The sequence below is a fragment of the Onychostruthus taczanowskii genome, unplaced genomic scaffold, assembly GCF_017590055.1.
Source record: "Onychostruthus taczanowskii isolate IOZ18803 unplaced genomic scaffold, ASM1759005v1 scaffold96, whole genome shotgun sequence".
Lineage (NCBI taxonomy): Eukaryota > Metazoa > Chordata > Aves > Passeriformes > Passeridae > Onychostruthus > Onychostruthus taczanowskii.
Genome location: NW_024507657.1, coordinates 1,236,515 through 1,257,359, shown reverse-complemented (window position 1 = coordinate 1,257,359; position 20,845 = coordinate 1,236,515). Strand labels below are relative to the sequence as shown.

Genomic DNA, 20,845 nt, shown 5'->3' with positions numbered 1-20,845 from the left:
TACCTCTAGCAAAGGACCATAAAGGGACTTGAAACTTTGTCGTATGATGACAACTGAGAGAGTTGGGAGTGTTTAGTCTGAAGAAGAGAAGGCTCTTGAAGGATTTTATTGATTTATAGAAATACTTAGTAGGAAAAAAAGAAGTGTATGGACCTAAGCTCTTCTCAGTGACAGGACAACAGGCAATGGGTACAAACTGGATGACATGAAATTCCACCTGAACACTCCAGAAGATTTTCCTGTTCGGTTTTTGATTTTGGCCTTTTTTTTTTTTTTTCACACCATGGGAGTAGTCAATCCTTTGTACAGTTTGCCCATAGAAATTCTGGCATTTCAGCCCTTGGAGACAACTAAAATCAACTAGACATGGTCCTGGCAGCTTCCTCTACCTGACTCTACTGTGAGCTCGGACATAGGTGATTTTAGTCCTGATCAACTAAATGGCCTCTCCAGCCTTGAGGATTCTGTGATCCTCTGGTTCAGGTGAGTAGTATATCGCCTTCCAAATTGCCTCTGAACACAGAGAAAATATGAGGGTTTAGGAAACAGAATGCTCCAAATAAATGTTAGTGCAATCACAGCTGAATAATACAGGAATCTTGCAACTTCCAGACTTGAGGAAGCTGCTAATTAAACAATAGCATAAAAGGGTGTGGGTCTCTGTCACAGTGCCTAGACACTCTGATAAGATGAACAGTATAAATAATAATTTTCCCTCTGCTAATGTATGGTCTGGTTATAAGAGCCCTGCATCTTTTTGCAAGTTCATATAACTTGGTTTTTTCCACACATTCATCTGTCACGTTAATAAGTAAAAGACCTCAGGAAATGCAGCACACTCCATGAGGCTGTGGCTACAGTCCTCTCCCACACACATCAGATATAAAGAGCTGCATTTGAGCCTTACAAAGTTTTATTTATCTTTGCAGAGAAAAGCAGTTAACTGGTGGAAAATACCAGTAACATTTTATCAGTATCACCCATCACCATAAAAACTGGGATGGTGATTTCAGGTTAGGCTACTTCTGCAAGTCTGCTGTTTGACAGCTATTCAAAACCAGACTCAACCAACCATTTTCGTAAACAGCCCTTTTCTCCCTTTCCGTACACAGGCACAACTAATGTTTCTCCAGCCCAGGACAAAATTAATACAGAGATTTTGAAACATGCCCTTTGTTTATGATGACTGCCCTCATGAAAGTAGACCGCCATCTACTGCCGCTCTAGCGACAGCTTTCTGATAAAAGCACATTTCTTCAGTCTTCATCTGCTCTTGAGTCTTCTCACTGCTTCCTGAAAGACACCTGGCTTCAGTATATTTTACTTTTCAAACTGCATTGTCATTTCAGAAAAGCTTGGCAAATAGGGCACTCCAAGTATAAAGAGCCAGTTCACTATGTAATCAAAAATAATTTCATTGTCAGAGAATGTGTAAGAGATTGTAGAAATTCTAGTGGACTGACTTTCAGAATGTTCTTTCACACAACCCAATAATTTGACCTGTCATAATCCAGAATGTGTCTGTGCTTGACCATGCGCAATCTACTAGTTAGGATATTATTATCCGGCACCTACAAAAATTGAATATAAAGACATATATGTAAATATATATATTTATACATAAAATAAATATAATATATTATATAAACAAGGTTTCTGCGAAAATGAGTGCTCTTACATTATAAAGTAGCTGTCTAAACTGTGTGAGAATGTCATGGTCATGGTCATGGTCATATAAAAGGAAAATCTTTGTAAAAAGCTAAAGTCTTAAAATCTCTTTTGGTTTGTGGGAACATTTAATGGTAAGGTAGGACACTAAGTGAGAACATACCTCGTTTGTTTAGAGCCAATTACGTAATAATGTAATTGTAATAAATGCAACTTTATTAGGATGCTTGAAAGTGCAGGGTGTCTTGTCCACAATTATGTATTAAGACAGATATACAGCATTACTCTTTATTGTATACTAAGTGCTATAGCCATTTTCTGACAGAAGTGTTGAAAGAAATTTAAACAATTTCCTTTGCTGCAATATTATATAAATTGTACTAAAATTTGACAACCACAATGAATTGAAATACACTGCAAAGAGGCAAGCTGCACAAAGCCACCTTGACGAATGATACAAGTGATCACACCGTTCCCAAGGAAGCAAAGCTTTCAAGCAAATCACATGCATAAAGTGTTTATGTTCTTTATCAGAGCACAGTATTGTAAATGTATCATTTCACAGGCAGATAAATGCTGATGTCCATATCCCCAACAGCCTTCTCAGATCTATGCCGGGAACATCTCTTGCACTCCCCAAATTTTTATTGCATGATCCACTCTTACCAAGAATTTAATAGAAACCATGTCCAGAGGGTGAGTCAGACTAGTATTTCTATTCAATTGATTAGGGTTTAATTCCCTCTCACTCACTTTGTGGTAAGTGGAGTATATTAAAAAAAACAACTTCTGTAACTCCTTAAAGAATTGCTGAACTTGCAGAGATTATCTTTCAAACACAGTAAGCACCAGTATCATCTCCTGACATGAGGAATATTATGGAAGGCAGTCAGATTCCATACCCGACATATTGCTGGAAGGACAAAATCAGCTTTACAGAACAAAGGCCTCCTTTTGGAGGAAAACAACCAAAAAGTCAAAAAATAAGGAAAATCTAAAGGCACAAGTCACATTGATAAGTTTTAAAAGCAGGGGTAAAAAAGTAAAGAATAACCCTATCTTTGGGCGCAAGTGTAAGTGTGTATACAACACTGCTGTCAGTGTGCATCTGTGAGCAACAGGAGAGGCCTGAGAAGAGGCATGGAGCCAGGGAGGAAATACACCCGTGCAAAGCTTAGTACATGACCCTATGACTCAGACATGCTCTGTACATCTCTTCAGAAACCTAACAGAATGTGACAAGAATCCCAAACAACACTCACCAAGCATGTCTTTGCTTTGCAACTCCTCCCTCTCTCCCCCTTACTGAAATTTCTCCAACTTTTATCATAGCATTCAAAACCAAGCAGTTGTCATTTCTGGCTACATTACTGACAACATTTGAACGTTAAGGCCTCTTCCTTTGGTTATACTGTCATCAGAAATTATGATACTGCAGGTAAAACAAGTCAATACACTACTGCATTTGGAGATCAATGCAAATGATTATGCTTAATGCTACATTGAATTTTTCTTCCCACCTAACTTAAAATCATACAAGGCACAAATGGCTAACAGTTTTAACAAGGTACTGTCTCTTCCTTGCTGTTCCTCTTTTGGCCCTGGTTTAACAATCTTCCGTGGCTTCAAGTGATGACAGTGGGTCCCTTTCGTCCTGTCCTCTCATGAATCTGAGATATTTTCAGTGCAATGGCAATAAGTGGACTCAGCACAGTCTAAAGATGAAGAAATACATTGAATTACATAAAGTAGAAGTATCAAAAGACATCTTACCTTTATAAATCCTTCTTTTAACTGCACAATTATACAATAATAATAGTAAATAACAATATAAAAAACTGACACAGCTATGGCGTCTATTGCTCTTATACTTGACACAATGAAGTACCATGCTTAGCATATGTTTTGTGAAGTGTTACATTGAGTATACCTAAGCTATGCAGAAAAGAGAAGGAGTAAATATACACTGTACTGATGTACTCTGTGAAACAGGAAATGTGGAGCTCTTTGAAATCTGCAGTACAAAACAACCCAGAAGTAACAGAGGTAAACTTGTTTCTGTTCTGATGAAGGAAGTCAAACAGATTATATTTTCTTTCTAAACACACTTAATATATGAAGCTTAGGGTCAGAAGGTACTGTAACAACTAATTTCCTTAACAGAATTCACAGAAGTGGGTTTTGACTAATACCACATGCAACTGTATTAATAGGATAAATTCCAAAAGAATAGCATGAACTTTCAAGTTTTGGGCTACAGGCCTTATTAAATAGCCATTTATAGGCCTGAATAGATGAGTACAGATGACAGCTATGATAGCACTACATAAAAATCAGGTAAAACACAATTTTTTAAATGGCAATTGGATCTTCTTTCAGTTAGTTAAATGATTCACAAAGATAAAATGGCAGAACTCAGTTTTGTGTGAAAATTTTCTTTTCAAAGATTCATAAATTTGGTTACCAAACTAATTCTTTGACCCCTGGAGATTTTCTGCATCTGTCCCTTTCCAATAAACTAATTCCAGCTTCACACACATTAGGTTTGAGAATCAAACGAAACAGAACAGTAACTCAGGAGAGCTGAAATTTACAGGTATGTTGTTTTATAAGCCTGTATAATCAATACCTTGAATCTGTTTCAGCCACCTGACAGTTTCTGACAGGATGAGTTGTTTGCTTTATTTATGCAAAAGTCAGACAGTTAAATCAAAAGACTGGAGAGACTAACTGTGCAAGCAGAGTCATGGAATAACACCATGAATGCCACTGGTGTCAAGTGAGTTTATGATTAAGCTCAGTTATGCACAAGTGTGAGCAGTCTGACATGTTATTGTTAAAAAAGCTCCATATTTGTAGATATCTATCTACTGAATAATCACTGAAGCAGAACACAAGTCTATTAAAGTCAAACATACTTAGAGAAGATTAATATGTAGAGCACAAATTCACATCTGTGAGCAAAGGCTGCAAAAGTAAATATTAAAATGTGCCAATTTATAAGGTCTGGATGAGACTAAAGCATTTGAAGTTCTCCAGCACTCCCCTAAGAAACCTCTTCCTTATTTAATCTAAAAAGTACAAGAAAAATTAAAAAGCAACTCTCCTGACCTGCTTTACTGGACTCTGCTTTTTTAGGCAAGAAATGCACTCTGAATATTAAAAAAAAAAAAAAAACACAACGAACACTTTACACAATGCTGGAACACAACACGGAATCGAATGAGTTTATGTGACACCCATTTACAAAAACAATTTAGCTTGCCAAATGATTCCAATTACTACTAAGTATTTAGCTTGCTGCAATCATGCTTCTCAACAGAGAAAGTCCTTTTGCAATTCTGTCTTTCCACACTTCAATTTGATTTTTACACTTTATTCATCCAAAATATGTAAAAAAGGCAAAAGTGCATCATATATGGAGTTGAAAGAACAGAATAACAACAAACTAGGAATACATATGCCTTTTAAAAATTCCTTTACCTCTGCCATGAATAGTTTACATTTCAGTTGCAATAGATAAATCTCAGCCAACAATCATTTATCGCTAATATTCCTCTAGAAAGATTTCTATATCTCAAGGAGATCTTTTTAAAAGTATTTTTAGTTGGTTCTGCCTACTTCAGAAATTGTAAAACTTTACTATTGACATTTTAACTCTAAGTGACAATTGAAATTACTCCGGATGTTAAATAGCCCATTTATCTCTTGGCAACTATTTAGGACATATGGCATGTTACCCTTTAGAGAAAATATAAGAATTGAAAATTAACAGAACTGAATTAAATCAGAATCTTCCTTTAGTAATCACAGATAGAAATTATATCTTTAAAAAAATACCTGGGAGGAATGATTATGAGAAAATAAATCAAGCAAGCAGGTATCTAACATCAGGCAAATACAGATTAAAAGCCTTTTCCTTGGGAATAATCTGTACCAGAGCTGTCAGATACATACAATTCCTCTTGGCTCATTAGCGATTTTTCCCTCTGTGATCTTGCAAGAAAATTCCATACAATTTCCTCTCTTCTAATCAAGGTCACAGATAAGATTTTTCTCAGTGATGCATCTGGTTCATTAAAAAGTTAGGAAGGGCTGAAATGTACCTGCTTGCACGTTAAAAAGCTGAGCATGTGCCTGTACATCCTGCAGAGCTTCTGCTGTAAGGGCTCAACACAAAGCTCAGCACAGTGTGCCTGCTTTGGCGTTCCATTCCAAAAACACCCACAAGTCTTTGGAAAGGTTTATGCTACAGCCACCTGCCCTCAGCGATCTAAGGGATGTGGTTCATTGTGAAACAACCTGAACTGACTCTGTAATATCCACAGCACTGGTGGTGTTCAGTTGACTCAGTTGAGAAGAAGAACACCTCCCACAAAATAAAAAGGAAACTGACCTCTCTAGTCTTGCCCACGGTCTGCCTGTTAACTCAAACAAAATTACAATAAAGGTCAAGAAGCCACTTGTTCTGCCTCTGGCAAAAGAGGAGGGCAGGCATGAGAGGTGAAAAAAACACAAGGAGAATGGAAAACAAGTGGAGCATGAAGACATCTATGTTCACAAAAAATTATTTCTTTTCTTGTATATCCAAAGAGCTTTGGGGGAAGAGGTTTAATTAACTAATTTAGTTTTTATTAACGAATTTCCTTGATTTGTGGAATATTTGATACTTATTGTCCCAGTTGATTTAAAATTTCTTCACTCTACAGTGTGACTTCAAGAAGAACCTGAAGCTAAATTACCTGAACAGCACAAACATGCTGCATTATCTAAGAGTGTGTTCAAACAGATATATGTCTCCACATTCCATGTGTCCTCTAAGAAAATCTTAGGAATTTTAGCAGTAAAGGCAAAACTTTTATTACAGTTCAACTCCAGCCAGCAGCTAAGTACCCCACAGCTGCTCGCTCACTTCCCTGACCCTGGCAGATTGGTAGAGAATTGGAAAAACGTAAAACCTGTGGACTGAGATAAGCACAGCTTAATAACTGAAATCAACTGAGATACAATAACAAAATTAATAATAAAAGGAAAAAGAGTGAGGAATAAAATCTAACCAATCTCCCACAAATGATGCATAATACAGCACCCACCACCCACTGACTGGTGGTTAGCCTGACCTGAGCAGCCATCAGCCCCTCGCAGCTAACTCCCACACAGTTAATACACCAAACAAGATGTTCTGTGGTATGGAATATCCCTTTGGCCAGTTTAGGTCACCCATCACAGCTATGGTCTCTCCCAGATTCTTGTGGACCTCCTCACTGAAAGAGCATGGGAGACTGAAAACTCCTTGACATGGGTTAACTTCTACTTAGCAACAACTACAACATCAGTGTGTTATCAGCATTATTCTCATACCAAATCCTAAACAGCACTGCACCACCTAGTAAGAAGAAAAATAATTCTAGACAGATGAAACCAGAACAATTTTATATAATTTTTATGGACTGTACTGTACATTCTACAAGCTAAAGAGTCATGCTAAAAAACCCCTCAAAAGTAAACAAAGAGGTAATAATTGTCCAGCAAACTGCACTTGTGCTTAGTGTTGTATGCGCGTTAAGAGAACCATACAGATTCCTTTCATTTTGTCCCAATGAAGTGATACAAAACCCAGGACTTCTGGATTGTTCATTTCAGTTCCCTGCTCTTGGACCATCTCACACCATGAACAGTAATTTTTTATAATCACTCATATATACAATCACATGTGACAAAAAATTTTCATATACCAAACAAGATCCACTTGCAAATCAGAGGGGTTTTCCCTCTGCTGCTCACTGTTCAAAACTAATTTCAGAAATTCACTGTGTGATGATCAAAACGTATTTTTAACCTTTTTTTCATTTTTTTCCTTTGTAATTGGTTTGCCTTTTCCAACAAAAACACAAAGAAGCAGCTCCTGCCCCAAAATCTTTGCTTGGCAGCTGCTAATTTCATGATTCTGTGGCTAACTAGCACACGGTTTACTAGCCTTCAGCAAAAGTAATTGCAGCATTTGTGATTCACTGCATCCCATTTAAAGAGTACCCAGCACAGGAAGGACATGGAGCTGTGAAACAAATCCAAAGGAGGGACACCAAGCTGAACAGAGGCATGGGCCACCTGCCCTATGAGGAAAGGCTGATAGAACTGAATTTGTTCAGCCTGGCAAACAGAAGGTCACCTGAGGGTGACCTAACTGCAGCCTTCCAGCACCTAAAGGGAACCTACAAGAAGGAGAGGAACTTTTTACATGTAGTGACAGGGCAAGTGGGAATGGATTAAAACTGAAAAAGCGTATTTTAGATTAGATACTAGGAAGAATATCTTTACTGTGAGGCTGCTGAGGCACTGGTACAGGCTGTCCCTAGAAGCTGAATATGTCCCATCCTCCATCTTCAAAGTCAGGTGTGCATGGAGCTCTGAGCAACCTGGTCTAGTGAGGGAGGTTGGAAATAGATGATCTCTAAGGTCCCTTCCAACCCAAACCATTCTACAATTCTGTGACTCTATGTCAACACCTATTTATTACTGACAGAATTCGCATAATAAATTATAATGTACTGTAAACAGAGCTAATTAAGTCATTATCAGAATAATGGGGACTATTGATTACTGACACTCTTTTCAGGACACTTATCCTGAAACAGCAGCACAACATGTTGTTGAAGAACACACTGGATTTACAAATACAACCATGGTGGATCAGTTCTCTCTTTGTCTTTGTATATGAAACTTCCTGTTTGAATCTTATCCAAGTTCAATAATACATCCATGTAGCTAAACAAAGGACAAGACATGTGTGGGGATGTACAAATATCAAATATTGAGGTGACCTAACAAAGCAAGGCTATAAATGAGATTAAAGGTCAACAAAGTCTTATTTTAGTAGTTCATGCCCATTGAACATCTCTCTACTTTTAACAACTGTATTAAATTTAGGAAAACTCACAACTCTGTTCGCTTAGAAAAAGATACATGCCAATGCATAAAGGTCCAATTCATATAAGACTTCAGAGAGAAACCTGTTGTTTGTTATAATGAACTGAGCTTTCTGAAATGCTAGTTGGATGCCTATTTGAATAGTTAAAAACAAAGAAATGATTTTTAAATATAAATCTTCCTTGTAAAAACTATCTGGAAAGCAATATTCTCAGGAACACCCAGTGATGAGAGGCATCACCTGTGACAAGCCACATCAATGGAGTGGTCTTTCGTTCTAGAGTATTTCAGTTTTAGAAAAGTGTTGGGCATTGTTTTTTAAAACTTTGTTTTAGATCTGGATTGCATCATCACCCTAAGTTTTGCAATATTCAAATGCGTAATACATTGAATTGAATTTTATTTATTTTAATTGAGAACACTGAGTTGTTTTTTATATACTTTGGAGAGAGTATGATGTTAATTTTTCTTTATTGCTCCTGATTGTCACTGCTGATACTGGCTTGCAGAAAGAACTGAATGGAAAAAAACAGCAACCCCTTACTTTGCAGGTGTCCATGAAGATGATTCTGCAAATTTCTTTAAACGGATCATTTAACAGCCAGAAGTAATGGCTATTCCCATTTGTCCATGACCTCAAGCATACATTATTGGCATATTTTACCACTTTCTCCTGAAGTCTTTTGTTGTAGATCAGGAAGTTGTCTACGCTTTATTCTAAGTAGAAAGTATTACTAAAATATTATTTGGGTAACACATTCATTAACACCTATTGTTTACAACACATACTGGCCTACATATAAGCTGGAACAAAAGGTCAAGAAGGTCCACTTCAACTTAAAAAATGCCACAATTAGTATTCCAGAATAATATGCACATCTCAACATGTATACTGGAAAATCTAGTTCAGACGTTTACTTATCTGTGAAAGAATCACCATCAGAATCTACACTGTCAAAGACTACAGAAGCAAAATAACAGAACTTGAACACTACTTTAAAGTTGGATGATTAATTTTGGAAATGACTTTGTCTGGAAAAGGAAAGGCGGGGGGGAAAGGATGCTGGTATGAGGCAAAATCAAGTTAATTACCATAATGATTCCACAAAACAGAACCTCCAACATGACTAAGTTGCCTGTCAAGAAAGAGACATTTATTTTCTGTGACAAAAAGCAAAAGATCTATCAAGATATTTTTGCCTTTCAGTTCAGGTTTTGACTGGAATTGTCACCAGACAAAAACATGGGGCAGTGCATTATCTGAAATAAGATGCTGGAAAGACGTGGTGCAATAAACAGGACCATCTGAATATTTACTTAAGCAGCCAACCATCAAATAATCTTGTCTTGGTTTATGATATAGAAGGTGTGGAAGGGAGATTTTCTTGATCAGCTGTTTCAGAAAGAGTGCAATAATACAGAAACCACATACAATTGTCTCCTCAGCTACAGAAAAATATGCATTTATCATTCAAAATGTAACAACTTCTTAAATACCATAAAGTAATACATAAGGTATATGTATATACTTAACACACTCCTTTATATCAGTGCTTTTTCCGTAACCGACCACTTACATATATGCTGTGTTCCTACTACTGACAGCAAAAAGGCAACAAAGTTCTTGAAATTTCAAATCAGTCACAGCTCTTTTAGATGTGTGCATATCAGTATGAACTTTAAAGCAAACTGAACAATAAAGGAATTACAGCATCAGGAAAACTATGGCACCCCTTCCTAGCAATGCTGTTTTCTGAGAAAGGGGTATTTTATTCACATTCTTTTACATACTTCACTATGACTATAAAATATTCTCCTGGGAAATATTTAGTTATTTTTGTACATGAGAATGTCCTAAAATTTATACATTGTCTTGAAGTCCGCCATCTGCCTGTCAGACCTTGCTGTTTCTAATGCACTCATGTTGTTGGCAAAGCATGCAGCCAGGACATAGAAAGAGAAGCAGTGGGAACTGTGCAATATTATGCAATGAGAAATCAAATAAAGAATTTATTGTATTAATTGAGATGAAACTTCTATCTATCCCAGATGTCATGCACATGGCAGGAGATGTCTACAGTATCTACAGGGTGTCTACAGTATCTACAGGGTATCTACAGTACCCCGTATTTCCTGAGGCAGTGTGGATATTAAAATGCCTGTCTGCACTGCATAAATGCAGGAAAGTCCCTGTAGCAAGTTTCAAGGCAATGACGTTTCTACCCCTGGGATTATCTGTTCACTAGTGAATATCCTGATTAAACAGCTAAAAGTGCTGTGATCTTACAGGCTCTGTTACCAACAGAGAAAAAAAATCCTTTCCAGCCTTTCTTCTGTCCTTGGGAATAACAGACCCTTTTGGTGTGCTGAATAAAAGACCAAACTCTGAAATCCTCAAGGACAGTCATAAACCCTACTGGCCTGCTTAGGATCCCCTGAGGACTTTCCCCTGCACCCTGGCCAAGGCCCATTACAGCCTGTCTCAGGGGTGTTGGTCCCTGCCTGAGCTAAGCTGTAGGAGCGCTTGTCTCCGGCCTTATCTCTGCCTCTGCTTCCTGGGTGGACCTCAGGCCCACGCTACAGGTAGCTATTTTCCCTGAAAGACTGCTTGGATATATGCTGTATCTTGTCTCCAGTTTTGACTTTGACCCTCTCTCCTGAGTAGGTCTATTCATCCTTGTCTCTAGCTCTGTCTCTGGTACCATCTTCTGCTGCCCCAGATGAATCCTACATCTGATCCATCACTTGGAGGGAGCTTGCTACCAGAGAGCTGCCCTTTCCTGCCGTACGACTGTCCCCTGGACAAGGAGGGCACTGCCTGTGGTGCAGCAGGTCTGGATGCGTGGCTCCTACTGCCTTGTGCAGCAGACCCATTCCTTCTGCTCCCTGGACATTGTTTGTATTCTGGTGAGACTTCATGCACCTCTCTCAAGCAAATGCAAGCAGAATTTGATAGATCATATCTGCAGGAATGCGATCTGCAACATTTCTGTGACAACTGAAGCACTTTTCATGACTGATACATGACTGTTTAACAGCATAAGAAGAAACTCACTAAGTTTATGGTCAGAATCTGGTGAAACATCAAACACTTACCTAGGGTTCAAATTCATTTGACAGCATATATGTTTTTGTAGATTTGCATTTGCATTCCAGCCATGAAGACAACTACATTAGACTTAAAGCTACAGAGCTTTGATTTATTACAAGCCAAATGCTTAACTTCTTTTCCATGAAATATCCTTAGTCCTCTCTTGTATATCACAGCATAAAGAATATTTACTGAGAAGAACCTGAGAGTGCGAAGTGTGATTTATTTTATGAATTCTGCTGGACAATCCAGCAACTTGCTCTTAACCTTCACTCTTCTTAGGAAAAAGTCTGGTTATGACATGAGATGATTTTAGACAGCTGCAAGTCTTTCCCTTACAAGGAATCCCTACATTGTTTAGACTCTGGTATCCATATTTCCTGACTGAACTCTGATTGTGAAGAATCCTTGGGAGGCCCTAATTAAGTGGCTCTCAGATAATCTGCTTCAAAAATTGTTATCTTATTTTTAAAATACTGTTTCATAAATCAAATCACAACTCTAAAAAAATTCTGGAAAAAAATTCTAACTGGAATGACTTCTCTTAATAGACTTGAAGTCATTGCCCAGCATTTAACATGAGGCATCTCAGCCTTTGACATTTCTATTGTGTTAGATATTACACCAATACATATTAAAACTGATGGCCCTTCCTCAAAAGGTGTACTTACAAGAATAGGGAAATCATCTACAAACACAGTACATGGGTCAAAGCATTGAGTGTTGCTTCTGACCAAAGACGAAAACCCGTAGCCATGGCTATTACTGAGGCAGTGCTCTACTTACTGACTTACTACAATCCTACTGCATTACCTGTGGTTCCTTATTGTGTTGGCTAGGATCCTTTTCATAACTCTCTGCATAGATCCGCAGAGTAGCTCTCACATGACTAGAAGCACTCATTCTGAAGATAAGTCTGGAAGCATCTGAAAAAATAATCCGCAGCCCCTAGGAAAGGAGAAGGAACATCATGTATGTAAGGTCACAGTACCTTAACAAATCACCAGCCACTGCTCCAAAATAAAAGTGAAAGGAAGAGTCATCTGGATGCCATTCTTCTTTCCCCACAACTTTGGACAACACACTCATCACTCTTTTTTCCCCTCTGAACACTAGAAATGATGTCATGCATTCTCTAGTAACAAATACTCTCTTACTGATGTTTTTATTTCTTTTATTTGATTTGCTCTTACTCTGCGTGGCAGAGCACAAAATCAATGGCCTGAGAAATAGGTATAAAATCACTAAAGGTAAGTGGCCTACAAAACAGCTACAGAATCCCTGGATCAAAAAACAGTTGTCCATAGTGAACACAAGAGACAGGACCAGCTGCTACCCATCAAATACTACACATCAATATATGAACACAAGAATTTCAGTAAGTCTATAGTACAATTTGGAAAACTTAAGATGTTAATTTCACGTACATTAATTAATGCACATTAACTGAGTGCATAATAAAGAGGATTAATTCTTTAATTAAATAAAAATTTGCTCTTTGCTGCTATTTTCACTTTTTTTTTTTTTCTTTTCTCCTCCCCCCTGTTGTACTGCATATATGAACACTTTTTTTCACAGACCACAGGCCATTTTCTTGGATCCAGTTTCTGTACAGGAAGGTCAGTAAGGCTGGAGGTGTAAATTGCACAGATAAATAGTTGCAGTGTTGCAATATTCTACCAGCTGTGCACTAATACACATTCTAGTTCTCTTTATGTAAATGGTATCCTTAGACTAAGTACAATCTCTGATAAGCCACTGAACTTTTCTTCCCCTTTGTCCTTCTGCTATCAAAGGTCTAGTGCGCAAACTGAGATCCTTGCTACTTCTGTTTAAAGGGCAGTAAACCATTAAAAATGAAAGAAGATAATTAAAAGAAATTAAAAGAAATGCATTTTATTTTTCCAGTTTTATCAGCAGCTTGACAAGACTCTGATGATGGAAATGCAGTGTGTCAATATTCTAAAGTGTAAGTAAAACCTTTGCTTCCTCAGATATATGCCAAAACATCTTTAGCACCATATAAAGCATTGCTTGACAATCACAGAAACATAGAATGGTTTGGGCTGGAAAGGACTTCTAAAGGTCATCCAGTCCTGATGTCATCAGGTCATTATGTTCACTGCAGTGGGCAGGGACATCTTCCATCAGATCTGGTTTCTCAGAGCCCCATTCAACTTGACCAAGGATGGGGCATCCAGCATCTCTCTGGACAACAAGTTACAGTGTCCCACCACTCCCATTGTAAAAAAAAAAGTCTGCCTTACATCCAGTCTAAATTTACTCTTTTAGTTTAAAGCCATTACCACTTGTACTACTGGAACAGACTCAACAGACTAAAAGAATTGTCCTCATATTTCTTACAAGCCCCCTTGAAGTACTGAAAGGTCACAACAGAGTCTCCCTGGAGCCTTTTGTCTCTTAGTATAATGGCCAACTTTTACCTCTCATCCTTACAATTCAAATTTTACACAAAAATGCCACTGGTCCCATCCCCAGCTTGCTGGACCCTCAGGAGCAGCATTGTTATGTGCTGATATGTGCAACAAAGTACAGTGTTAAAAATTAGAAGTCTTCAAGAACAACTGAATGTTTCATTTGATTTTAAGTCTCATTATTGCAGCATGATAAACAATATTCATTTCAAGAAGGTTTCAATAAACAGAATTAATTAGAAGCAACAATCTGTGTTTATTGTTTGTTGCCTATTTTCCTGTTACTGCTTTTTTTTTTTCTGAATATGTTGTTTATTAACACTGAATAATTACCATGTAGCTTCATATACACAACACATTGCAGTTGCACTGAATATAAATCTCTCACCCCTATGCTCTGGGGAATAAAACCTGGCACATGCTCCTGAACTGAAAAATCTGAAAAAAGCTGTAAAATCCACACAAAGCCTATGATAGTGTGAAACAGACAGCCACATTTAGATGATAAGCAAGCTACCCGAGGAAAATGGCAGCAGTGAACTGTTGTTTCATTTGCATAGATCAATATCCTCTCCAATTTAGTGTGCTTGGAGAATCCCACTGAGGCGGCAGACATGCAAAGCTAGGAATGTGTCCTTGCCAAAGGACAAACTGGTTGAACTGTACTCTGAATAAATAGGAGCTACTCCCTATGAAAAAGATATGCTTTCTGGTTTTATGGGCTCCCTTCAGAGTCTGTCTGAAAACAAGCCAAGTCATGTTTCTCTGTTTGTGTTACATGGTGATATGATTAGCAATTATATTTCCATATAGAGTTAAGTGCTTTGGATGAAAAAAATTAAGGGAAAGAAAAGTGCAATTAAAATTCACAAGCTGCTTTTTGAACAAAGGTCATGAGTTTGCCATGTCTGTAATTTTCCACTAGACTTGGATATGACAATATCCTCATATCTTGTTTCAGTAGTAATACGCAACAAGAAAGTAGCTCAGTGGCAGACAGGCTGCTCATATTTTCTGGATGCAATGAGGAATGGAAACTACAAAGACTCTGAGGAGAAGGCATGACAATAGTTTTAATGGCTTGCAATAAAATTTCCTAGGGTCTGTTTAGGTCAAATAATTTAAAAACCAGAGAAACCACAACCATAAAAACATAAACAGGATAAAATCAGGACAAACTTTAATAGGAGTCACAGCTCATATTCAAGTAACTTGAATATAAATTTACACCTGGTAAAAGTACATGGTTACTTTTGAGCACATAATTAATTTCCAAACACTGAAGGCTCAGTTTGAACGGCAGTTCTTGATAACCAAGAAATCTCAGTATAGACAGAGTCCAGAAAGAGCTGGTAATTTGCGTCAGGGAAGTCAAATATGCCTGCATAGGCTACAACCTTCTAAAGTCTTCTGCATCCTACTTGCTACAACAGATACTGCATCTCAGTCATGCAAATCCTGTGGGTAACCACGAACAAGAATTTTTTTTTTATTTGTAATGTATAGCCAGTGGAGATTTCAGACAGAAAATAGAAAAAGGGAAGACCTTCTTTCTGTATGATATTTTCCACTGCTCTGGAAAAGGAAACCTCCCTTTACACACATTGCTTTCAACAGGGACTTTATCCCATCCTATGCTCACTCTGACACTACTGTCTCCAGTTATGTACAGCAAGCACAAGACAAACTAAAGGTGGATTATTTTATCCAGACTGAGCTAATCTTAAGTAGCAAATGCAGTATATACCACAGCAAAGGAAACACCATCCCATAAATAAATGGACAGTTTTGCCAGCTGAACTTTAGAAACAACACTGTTGGAGACAATACGACAGCTGCAAAACTTTGCTAATCCATCACTACAGCCATACCTGTCTTTTGGTCACAGTGCCATCCACAGGATCTATGTACTCAAAGCTGTCTGTTCTTTCCACACTGTAGATATTGTTACCCACAGCAAACTGCTGATGGCTGAATGATTTGTCAGTGATCAAAGCTTCCAGGTCTCTCATTATGAAGTATGCTGTTCTGGGTTCCAGTGCTTCGTAATCAAACCTTGCACATGTATCAAAAAAAGGTAGAACCAGAAAGTAAGTCCCAGAGCTGAGAAGACAGTTCTGCTTTCAGAGAACTCTATATACTCACAGTTAGCAATTTACTGCTTACTTCAAAAATCAGAAGTGTACCCCTGAAGCACTGATTGCAAATGAAACCAGCACACACATGCAAGTCCTGTGCCATCTAACCATCACATATGTGCAACCATAGTTCTACACTGGCCACCTGACTCTAAATCAACAGAAAGCATCTAGAAAATGCAATTTCTAAAGCAGCATAGAAAATACACAGTTAGCTTTCAAAACTTAATGGCACAATCAGTGCAGTCTCAACAGACAAGTGAAATAGACAAAACTTTGCTACAAGTTTTGAGGAACAGCTGTGTGCAAAAGATCTTACAAATGGTGAACCCTAGATTAAATCTGGATTAAGAGAGAGGCAGAAGCAAAGCTGAAAATGACAGCTAGAACTCACCATATTGAGACCTTAATAAAAATAAGTAAATGTTTGTATCTTTGGAGGAGTTATCCTGAATTGAAAACAGGAATAGGTTTCATTTGTCATTAAAACAATGACACATGGAGGCACTTACAGAAAAAAATGCAGGAGCAAACCATGCTGGGATTATGTTTCTTTTTCAACATCATGTAACAAGCTGCACCTATATATTCCACAAGTAAGTAATTCAAATCTTTCTGCCATTCAATATTTAAAAATTCAATTACTCATATACTACCAGTGACACATACATGTAGCTCCTTTTTTTGACACTTACTCCTCTGGAAAAGCCTGTCTACAAAACAGTCATGATCTGTGGCACATTTTCATTCTGTAGGCACAGCGAATGCACACCTAAGGGCAGCTGAGCACATCTAAACAAGCAATGACTGTAGCAGAATTATCCTATCAGCTGCAGAAGTGCCTTTTCCTCACTTTTCTCACCTGCAGTAGTAGTGCCGGCCAAATCTTGCCCAGTGATCCCTGACAATCTCCTCCACATTCTGCCTTCGAGCTGCTAGGATTGAAAGCCAAACTAACACAGCCCACAGTCCATCTTTCTCTCGAAGGTGGTCAGACCCTAAAGAGACAGACATTAAGCACATTATTTGGTATCACTGCAAATCAGAAAACAAGGTAAGAAGGCTGGGAAAATGTCTCATTTAACTGCATATGTCACATAACAGCAACCAATAATACTAGCCCCAGCACCTCTGATATGTTCTACACAGAAAACCAGAACTAATGCTTAAACTGTGATCTATTTATGCACGACAAAGCCCATACTTGTAAAGTTAAATAAAAATATGCACAAGTGCTTGAAGAGAAACAGTAACAGTATGAAAACATTTGTAGTCATATTCCTTTTAACTGATATTCAGTGTTTTCACATCTCTGCTGCTGTTTCCCAGAACTGGGTTAGATAAGTGAACCCCAGCCATGAGCCAGAATGTTCTCCTTTATGAGAGTCAAGCTCAACAGCATATCCTTATCTCTGCAGATGTTCATCTGCAGATGTCAAACTGCAGAGAAAGAACTTCCCATTCCTTAAAAATTGTATTTCCAGAATGTTCATGACCTCCAGTCAGGACAACCACCAAGTGCTTGAAAATATTCTTCCGGAGTGAAAAAAAAAAAAAACAAACAAGCAAACCAGACAGTGGGACTGCTCCCTTTTTTATATTTCTTCTGAGTGCTAAAGAAGACGGGATGTGCCTATCTAGATGCCTTCATAGGTTTGTATTTATGAAGAGAGAAATTGTTCCAATAAAGACTACAAACAGTTTTGGAATCCCCCACATGATTCAACATGTAGTATCAGATCTAAGTAAGATCCAAGACCGCTGGCACTCAGTAAATACTGATGGCAATTATATAAGCTAACAGACTCAAGAAACTTGAAGAGCTATCAAACATGTAGCCATTGCTCTGGCATAGTAATACTAAATTTGGTTAAAGTTTGTTGGCTGCAGTCTTAGCATTTTCTGTCTAGTCAGACATTATTTAAACCATGAGTACAAAGTAAGCGCACTAATCCAGAAGGTTTGTTTACTCCATGAAGTACCTACTCATTATGGAGATTAACCAATTAAATTATCTGTCTTTAGAAGATAGTTAACAAAATCCATCAGAGAGGAAACTAAAAACTCTTAGGCTGAAAACCTGTTTTCTGAAGTATTCTCCTTCCTCAAATACAAAAATCTTGTTGCAGCAAGACTGCTTTGTACGGGTTGGCTTTACAGAACAGCCTGCAAGGTCCACACAGACAGCCATCTGTCAAAATAGCAGTGTTTTACTACTGGCAGAGGACAGCTCCCATAATATAAATTGACAAACTGAAGCTGTTAATCCAGTGAAAAACTGTCAACATATTAAAGGCATATAAGGAAAATACCAAGATGTGCAGAGAGACACCATGATTCCTAGGGTCAATCACTGCTGTTACTTTGAGCTTGCAATCCCTCTTAGGAGAAAGCAGCCTCTGCTCATATGGATTTTTTAAGAGCCCATTGTCCTGGGTCTGCCACAGATCTCCCTGCCACTTAGGCTTCTTACATTCAACCTCAATACTCTTTATTTAACATTAATCTTAACATTAAGTAAACTACTACAGGGTTAAATAAATGCAAATTACTACTCAGCACAAGATTCAAGTTATATAGGAATGATTACTGAACATTTGTCGATGAGGATAAAAATTTGCATGAAGATTTTGTCTATGTCTGTGCGTTAGGTATCACAGAAAACAAGAAAACTATAGATGGACTTAAGAGCTGAGACAGTAACATGCCTTCACATTTGCAAAGTAGCTGTCATGACAGTAAGAATATCTCTTTTTTGCTACTTGTTCTGTAATCTGCAAGCTCTCTGCAACATCAGCAGTGTCCTATCATAACAGACAGAGTTTAGGCCTGGCATTTGAGGAGCTGCTGCAAGAGGAGCCACAGCTCACTCTGATCCCTGCTCCAGCACTGTGAAAGCATGAAGTGCCAACCAGTCAGAAGAAAAAGGGCAAGGTTATTTATGAGCTCTCAAAGCTTTGCAAATAGCTTCAGATAAGAAAGGAAAACAGATGTCCCTCTACAGAAACTCAGTCCTTCAGACATGCAGGCACAGAATCACAGAATTGTTAGGGCTGGAAGGGACCTTAAAGGTCATCTCTCACCTCTTCTACTCCCTCACTGCAGTAATATGCTAGATCAGCTTAAGGATATCTTCTACAGGAAGATATCCAGCACTATGTCCTATGTATAATAAAGTAAGCTTACTTGTAGGCAAAGCAGGCAGCAGAGTGACAGTCATTGTCACCAAAGCCAAGAGTCTGCTCCCAGAAAATGGTGCAGGCTTCTGCCCCTACCACCAAAAGAGACATCTAGAACAGAGCTTTCACTTTCACCCATATATTGTTCCTCTAGTAACAGCAATGAAAGTCATCACATCACCACAGGGGCTGGGGATGCTCAGGGGACTGTGAACAGCTGGGCACGAGTAGCCAGGCCAGCAGCCAGGGCCTGTCCAGTCCCAGCACCCCCACAGCAGGGCAGTCGGGGGCACCAGGGCAGCCCCAGCTCCGGGCATCAGGCACTTCCTGGGAATGCGGATAGGGCAATACCAGGCCAGGATGTGGGAGTATGGACAGACCTGGCTTTGGAGGACCCCTGGCCCAGCATGGCAGGGCTGTGGGGAGCTGGACACTGGCCCTGCTGCAGCACTGCTGGGGCAGGGGCTGACAGCCCTGGTGCTGCTCCTGGGCAGGGTGAGGGAGCCCCAGGGGGCCAGGCAAGGCCCCGGTAACTGCAGGCTCACCGCACCACGGCTGCTCCTTTCCCTCTTAACCTGCATGCCTCTGCATGTCTCTTCTTTCAGCCAGTGAAGTCATCCTCAGCACAGAAAAAATTCTGTTTTGCCTAAAATGTTACCTCTTGCTGATTATCACCAGCCATTTAAATGGCTTAAGTGTCTCAACAGACACCAGCAAGAAGTGGAGACATGGAACTGATCTTAACCCCCCCGCAATTTGTTCCAATATGAATGACCATTTATTGTCCTGCTACATAACACTCAGAAGACTGCAGGCCAGAAAATCATACAGTGAAGAGCACGGCAGTCCTTCAGCAAAACAGTCAATATCATGACAACGGAGCAATGGGCTATGCTGAACATTAAAGAGATGTGTTCTGATTTAGCAAACACTTTAAGGACATTTCACTGAACGAAAATGTTCTAGTGAAACATGGACAGAAGCATTTCTGAAGAGCTCTTTGCCACATTCTGAACTTGTTCTGGTATGGCTTAAGTGCATAAATTTATATGAGGAGGGCTGAATGTATTATTCTTCATATACATTTAGCAGATTTGGCATGTTCTTTGTCCTTGCATGTCCCTCAGAGGGATAAACTGTTGCTTCTCTGGAAAGAGAAAGAAGTTAGAAGGTAATCCAGAGACAAGTCTGGATATCTAGGATCTGGTTATCTTGATTCTGTTTCAGAATCAAAAATCACCAATTAAAAATACTAGCCTGATACAAGGACAAAAATCCTGTGTGCCCAGGAGTGTTTCAGTTTCTTAGTCCTAATGGAAGTGAAACTAAGAACATTCATCAGCTTGGTTACTGCATACATATATGTTGTTGTACTTATTGCTCTTCCTTCTTTCAGCAAATTAAAAT

General features: G+C 38.7%; 1 protein-coding gene across 1 annotated transcript in view; it reads right to left on the bottom strand.

The window, feature by feature from the left end:
• Positions 1-1,863: 1,863 nt before the first annotated feature.
• PGM5 (phosphoglucomutase 5) overlaps positions 1,864-20,845 on the bottom strand; it is a 68,128-nt gene continuing 49,146 nt past the window's right edge. The window contains exons 8-11 of the mRNA XM_041426945.1: positions 17,122-17,257; positions 15,993-16,176; positions 12,500-12,634; positions 1,864-3,383 (exon numbers count right to left, since the gene is read on the bottom strand). Coding sequence (XP_041282879.1) covers positions 3,294-3,383; positions 12,500-12,634; positions 15,993-16,176; positions 17,122-17,257 — 545 coding nt within the window. The 3' untranslated portion in view covers positions 1,864-3,293. The remainder of the gene's footprint in view (positions 3,384-12,499; positions 12,635-15,992; positions 16,177-17,121; positions 17,258-20,845) is intronic.